At 43.9% G+C, this 7,091-nt stretch overlaps 1 protein-coding gene across 1 annotated transcript in view; it reads right to left on the bottom strand.

Annotated features, from left to right (window-relative positions):
* Positions 1-7,091, bottom strand: part of Mbtps1 (membrane-bound transcription factor peptidase, site 1) — a 50,326-nt gene that overhangs the window by 38,606 nt on the left and 4,629 nt on the right. The window contains exons 2-3 of the mRNA XM_005413228.2: positions 1,728-2,213; positions 503-760 (exon numbers count right to left, since the gene is read on the bottom strand). Of these exons, the coding sequence (XP_005413285.1) occupies positions 503-760; positions 1,728-1,896 (427 nt within the window). The 5' untranslated portion in view covers positions 1,897-2,213. The remainder of the gene's footprint in view (positions 1-502; positions 761-1,727; positions 2,214-7,091) is intronic.

Here is a 7,091-nt window from a genome sequence, read left to right as displayed (position 1 = left end):
GTGAGTTCGGTTCCCGGTACCGGAGAAAACCAAAAAAAAAAAAAAATAAAAAAATAAGAGGTCTGGGATGTAGCTCTGCACAAAGGCCCTGGGTTCAGTCTCCAGCACTGCAAAACCAACCAACCAACCTCCACGGTGCCATACTGACAGGGACAAAATGCAAGCACAGAGGAAACACCAAGGCCAGGTCTTTCCCTTCCACGTGGGAAGTGCTCTGCAGTTCCGGGTTTAGTCTCCAGTGCGAACCTTGGGAATTCCTCCAACACAAACAGAGACCCTACCAGCCTCCACTGCAGACCCTCAGAGCTTCCCTACCACAACAGCAACAAGTGCCGCTTTTTTTTTAAAAACAAAGTGCCTGCCAGAAGAATGTTCACAACTGGTGAACCAGATGAAGGGACACAGGACTTCCCTGAACTACTTTCAGCTTCCTGCAGCGCATTACCCTCGAAGTGAAACTGCACACACAGGGCACAACCTGGCCAGAGGACACAATACTCACACTCAGCAAACTTCAGGGAGCGAAAGACTTTCCGTTGGGGTGTTACCCGTTTAATGTTTGGATGATCTTCAAGTGTTAGCAGCCCTGCTTTCTGTTTTTCTTTTATCTGAATCACCTCAAAGTCACTAGGGTAGTCACTGGATGGATTGTTCCGAGGTATGATTCTCCAGTTGTCTACTTCGCTGCTCTTCAGAGCGCTTGAAATAAATGAATTTCTAGCTTTGGCTGTGAAATATCCATTGAAAGCCACGATATATTCTGAAATTCAATGACCACAAATAAAAGTAAGTATTCATGTATATATAATTCAGATTATATCTAACCCCAAATTTCACTGGTAAAAGAAAAATTATGGATCTTAAAATGCACAGTAAAACACAGCATGAAAAACAGAAAGACTAATTTAAATGCCCAGCACAGCAGTTTGCTGAACTTTTAAATTATTTTAACATTTAATATATTTAAATGTTATTTTAATATTTTTAAACATTTTGTTTGATTTATTTATTTATTTGTCTTTTTGAGACAGGGTCTCGCTGTGCAGTTCAGGCTGGCCTTGAACTCACTCTGTAGCCCAGGCTGGTCTTGAACTTGCAATGGTCCTCCTGCCTCTGCCTCCCAAGTGCTGGGATTACAGGAGTGCACCACCACACTCAGCAACGTTTTGTTTTATATGAATCCTCTGATCACATGGAATACATCACTCAAAACCAGATGTACCCGTGGATTTTTGGGGAAGTGGGTATCTACATGCTTGTCAAGCACCCTCTCACATCCCCACGTGTGATATTTTTAAAAACCAAGTATCTATGGATGTTTGAACATGCATTATAGAAATGCAGTTTTTCAAATAGGAGAAAAACTCAGAGAACTGAATGTTCAGTAAATTTTACTGAAAATAAAACCAAAACTGTGGAGTAGATAATACCAGACTATTTTCTTGGTTATTTTCATCTGGTCACTTGAACTTTAGAACAAACATCCAGCACCTCCCAACCACCCAGCAACAATGGCACGTGATCCATGGAATCAAACTAGGTTCATTTCTTTGTTTCATACTAACAACCTGGGAACACAAACTGAAGCAAAGCTGACATCCAGGTGCTGCCCACTCACCCCACTTGAAATGTATTAGAAAAGGAAAGTCCCTTGGCAAAAGCTAACACTCATATTAAGTTTGAAAACAACATGGTGTGAGGCCCTAAAGGTAAGCTGATGTCATTACCATATTCCACAACCGCTGAGGAGAATTCCACCTTCACAGTCAGGTGGGAACAGCCAGGGCACGGGGCCTTGTCAAAAGATTTCTTTTCCAGTCTGTCACCCAGATGTTTCTTCCCACAGAGCAAAACCACTAGCAGAAGCAGCCAGATGTTGACAAGCTTCATGGTCATAGGTGAATGTGGTCATAAAAATCACATAAATTCAAATCACACTTTTGTCTTCCTTGGTTAGAAGTGAATTTTTGTTTCGGCTAAGAGTTGCAACATTACTGATTAACCGTCTTACAGTCTTGTCCAATGTAAATAAAAGTGAAGTCCCATGGCCTTTCGTGGCTTGGCCCGAAGAGAGGGTTTCATTTCTTTCTTCGCTTCTTCTCCATCTTGGACATGAGGCCTCTCTCATTCGGGCCGAGACAACTGAGTCCTAGACTCCATCTACACTGCAGAACCAAATCCAACGGAGCTGATTACTCGCTCTGTGAGCCAATCTATGAGACAGAAAACAGCATACACAGACACCTGTAGCACTCCGACATACCAGGTGTGACTTAGTTACATTCACAATTTAGATAAAAGGGTCAAAAAGATATTCCAGTTAAAAGGTGAACATTAATATAACCATGAGACACTGCTTCATTTTTATTTACTTACTTCTCGCTGGTTTCACACACAAAGTTTTAAAGCAGTCTTTTAAAAATAAAAAAGGATACAATAAATGAAAAAAATGCAAGAAACTAAGAATGACTAAGTAACACCAGGACTATGAAACGTGCCGGCCCTGGGCATCCCAGCAGCCCGAGATGGAGTCGTGATGCTTCCCCCAGGTTTCTCTCAGACTCTTCATTTTCCTACCGTGTGCCACTCTCCATCTCTAGGGCACTTCCCAGCCAGCGCCTGAATTTTCCACAGATTTCATCCATTTTTTAGGCAAAAGCTTAGTGTAGAGACACTGCATTAAAATTACTCAGATACTGAAATACTTTCTGCCATTCTATGAAAAGAACATAGAGTTATTTTTATTGCCATTAAATTCACTTTACATGAAGCCTCAAACTTAAGCTTCTAAGGCTGTTATATAAACAGGTTACCTCTTCATGGGAAGTAACAAGAGGACAATCAGTATGATAAGCTGCTGCTAAAGGAAAATGTTATTTTGAGTATGAAATTATTCATGAGCACAGACATCTTTCAAAGTATCTGAAATGTAGAAAAAAATAGTCATTATTCAAAATGAAAAAAGAACAGCAGTAAAAACAATGGTGGCTGCAGCGTGACCAGAAAAGGCAATTGCCCTGATCATACCAGAGATATAAATAGTCCAGCAAGGAAGGAGATAACGAAGGAAGACAGGCCTTGTACTGCGACAAGAAGACACTCAGAACAAGGAGTCGGCCACCTTTCCAGGGATGTGGTCCTTGTTCAAACCATTGCTTTGGCAGGAACTGGTACTTCAGAGCAACAGAGAGATTCTGCTTTCTATAACCATCGACATGTACTTCTGCAAACAGGAAAGACAGAAAGTCCTGAGGGAATGAAGCACCTACAGGATTTTTAACCTTCAACAAGTACGAACTTTGTTGCTGTAACTATGAATGATCCAGGAAAGCAGGCCTATCCTAGAATTGGTGCTGAAGAGCACAGCTGGTGGGATGGACAAAGCAGGGATGAGTGGACCCCTCCCTTAGTTCCGACCATCTCAGCAGGAAGAGCATGAGAATGTCAATCACAAGAGCAAAGATGAGGGGAACAAAGCCCACAACAGAAGGTCCACAGGACAGCAGCAATGGACACTGACCCCCGCAACACATTTCACAGCCACCACCCAGATTTCTTTGGGTTATGCTTGCTATTTCCCACAACAGGGTATCTAAGAATATAATTTCATGAAAGACATACACCACATAATTAAAGACTGCTGGCCAGAGAAGATAAAGCTAGTCACTGGTGATAGTGGTTCTCATGTTATAGTAAATGAATACACATTTAAAAGATTTAAAGGGGCCTCTCACTCAATTTTTTGAAAAATGACCAAAAAGATCTTTTAAAACTCTTCTGCCTCAATCTGAAGACTGTGACCTACTGGGGCTACATATAATACAAAGATTAGTGAGCAGTAGTGAGAAGATCTAAGACTTAACTGGGTCCAATCAACTTTAGTTGAGCCTGTTCCAATAATTCACTCACAGCTAGCAACAGTGGACTTCTGTTATACCGTGGTCTTCATGAAAGACAGGACTAATATTTAATATTCTCTTGACTTTAAAAGAAATGGAAATAAGTGATCTGGAGATTTTCAAATGAAAAAAGTTCATAAGGTACTCAGTTCTCCCCACATAAAAATATAAACTATAGGTTTTAAAAAAATGGAACACCAAGAAGGTGTTCAGAACACAGATCGGAAGGCTACGCAGAGGGAGCAGAGCGGGAAAGCCGTCTGCCTGCGGGGGCTGAAAGACTGAGTGGGTGAGGAGCTCAAGCAGGTACTAGGTATAAGAACAGCTGCTAAACGACCAGTACATGGACATCTCCACCAGCAGGAGGGAAGCTCGCAGGCTCAGACAAAGCCATGGGATGAGACTGCTGAGCAGCTCCAGAGTGAGGACTGCTCCAGGCAGTAGAAACAGAAGAAGGAACAGAACAGGACAGCAACTTCTGACCACATGGAGCTTACTGTCCACTGCGGCAAGACAGAAACAAACAAGCTAAGTAAAACACATAGCATTTAGCTAGTGATGAACGCAAAGTTTGGAGAGGAGAAACGGTAAAGCTGAGATGGTTGGGTGTGTAGCTGGAGTGCCACAGAAGCCTCTTAGAAGGGAACTTACGAGGAAAAACCTGAAGGAAGCAGGAAGCCGGCCATGTTCTCTGGGCAAGGAGCATTCCAAGCAATGGGAAAAGTGCAAACGCCCTGGAGCACAGACATGCCTGGAGTGTGTGAGGACACGCAAAGGAGCCACTGGGATAGAGCAGAGTGCAGAAAGGGCAAGCAGGAGATGAGATGGGTAATGGGGCAGCCGCATGGGGCAGGGCCTACGGGTCAGAGAGGACCTCAGCTTTACTTTGAAAGGGAAGGGAAAGCACGAGCTGGCACTGAGCAGAAAGGGGACAAGGCTGCTAACTCCGGCTTCTGTGTGAAAGAGGCACAGACAGAAGCAGGGGTCAACCAGGAGGCCCACACATTCAATAACCTAGGGACAGAAACGCCGGCCAGGGCAGGTTACGGAGATAGAAAGGCAGACTCCAGGGACTGCTGACGACCAGAGTGGGAGGCCCACAGTGACAGTGAGGACTCAAGGTCCCATCAGGCCTCTCACCCACCTGAACCAGTGGTGTGCCCTCAACTGAGATGAAGACTGCAGGAAAGCCGGTTCAGGAGCACTGGCAGATGCTGAGTCTGAACGTGTGAAGTTTAGGACGAACACCAGGGCTGAGCAGCAGGGCTGAGGGCAGAATCCCGGGCAATCTGGGGCCTTTTCTTTGGAGGGCAAGGAAGATCAAAAAAAAACCAAATCCAGACTGCTTACAGAAAGGCAGGCCACCGAAAGAGATGACTGGCTACTGACTAAAAGGTCACTGACCACTTCCAGCAAAGGGGCACCCTAGTGTACAAACAGGCCTGGCCCCGGACTGCACTGTACCAAGCCTGTCCACTCAGGCATGTGCGCTCATCTCTGTGCCCATCAGCACTGGCAGGAAGCAAGAAAGGGAAGGAGGAGGACACCTTCAAATACAGAAGTCCCCTGGGGACCAATGACAAGGCTGAAAAATGACAGAAAATGACCAACCACCTCCCTGCTTTGTTTGGATCTAGTTGAGCTGTTTATGTTCCTAAAGGTGAACTGAAACCAGGCTCTCAGAAGGTACTATTATGAAAAACCCATGGTTCAAAATTATGACAATAGATCCTGAAATATCTATAGTTTCCCAGGCCTAGAATAAGAAGGCCTCAAAATACAAGCTTCCTTAGAGGAAAACAAAAATGCCACTAGGGGGCTAAAAGCCAACGAACGATGACATGGATGCGGGCCCATAGGACAGCCACTCGTGGCCACCCCTGGGTCCAGTGAACGCTATTTACAAAGGGAGAAGAGTGATAGCAGTGGAGAAACTTCATCCTGTCGTCCCAGTTAACCAGCCACGGGACACTCAGGCCCAGGTCTGCCTGAGCACACCCTTACCAGGGCACAAGTTCACTTCTGTGATGTCTCCACCAAAGATGCACAGCTGGATTGAAATCATGAGGAGCTCTGCAGGGACCCCACACAAGGGACATTCTACAAGGAAACTCATGGACTGTTACACAGAATGACCCCCAAGCACCCCCCAAAGATGGGACATAGCTATACCTCATGTGAAATTAAAGGCACAGCTGTCACTTGGACCTGTTGAAGACTGGTTCCAGGACCCCCAAAATCCACAATGCTCAAGGGGGTTACATAAAATGTACATCTTCCTTTAGACTTCAAATCGCCACTAGATTATTTATAATACATAACACAAGGTAAATGCTATGTAAACAATTGTCATACTACATTGTTTAGCAAATACGGACAAGGGGAAAGGTCAGTACATGTTTAGTACAGATGTAAATTTTGGCCCAAATATTTTCAAGCAGTGGTTGGCTGATTCTGTGGATGTCAAAATAGAGAGGCAGAACTGGTCTGCTAAGAAACTGACAGATTTCCTGACAGGATTTACAGTAAAGAAAATTTCTACTAAAATTAACATTACTGCTTCTGTGATTCACATTTTGACAGACAAATCTGAAGCAATCTAAGCAATTTAAGAATTCAGCAAACCCAATAAAATAAGTATTCTCATATGTTGCTGGTAAAAGTAAAAAAAAATTATAATCTTTTAGAATGACAATTTGCTCATATGTATTAAACCCTTTAAAATGAACATAAAAACCTTTCGGTCTAATAAACCCAATAATAACAATAAAAGCATTGTCTAAGCATTTATTATCTAGTGGGTACTATTGTAAGTAACTGGCATGCATTAACTTATTTAATCCTCACGAAAAACTGATATGACCCCTATCTGCAGATGGAAAACTGAGGCTAAATAGAGATAAGCCACTTGCCTCTCTCAACCCCTGGCTGGGAACTCAGGAGTTCTGGCTCCAGAGCCCACACTCTTTAGATCAAAGGAGCCTGCTTTTCTAGAATCTCTCCCAGGAATTCATCCCGAAGTGTGTGAATCCAAAAGCATGCAATGGCTGGCATGGTGGTCCACACCTGTAATCCCAGCACTGGGGAGGCTGAGGCAGGAGGATCGTTGTGAGTTTGAGACCAGCCTGGGCTACAAAGTGAGCTCAAGGACAGCCTGAACTACATGGCGAGACCCTGTCTCAAACAGACAGA

The sequence above is a fragment of the Chinchilla lanigera genome, unplaced genomic scaffold (assembly GCF_000276665.1).
Source record: "Chinchilla lanigera isolate Chin_1 unplaced genomic scaffold, ChiLan1.0 scaffold00163, whole genome shotgun sequence".
NCBI classification, from domain to species: domain Eukaryota; kingdom Metazoa; phylum Chordata; class Mammalia; order Rodentia; family Chinchillidae; genus Chinchilla; species Chinchilla lanigera.
Note: the sequence above shows the minus strand (reverse complement) of the source record. Positions and strands in the feature narration are given on the sequence as shown.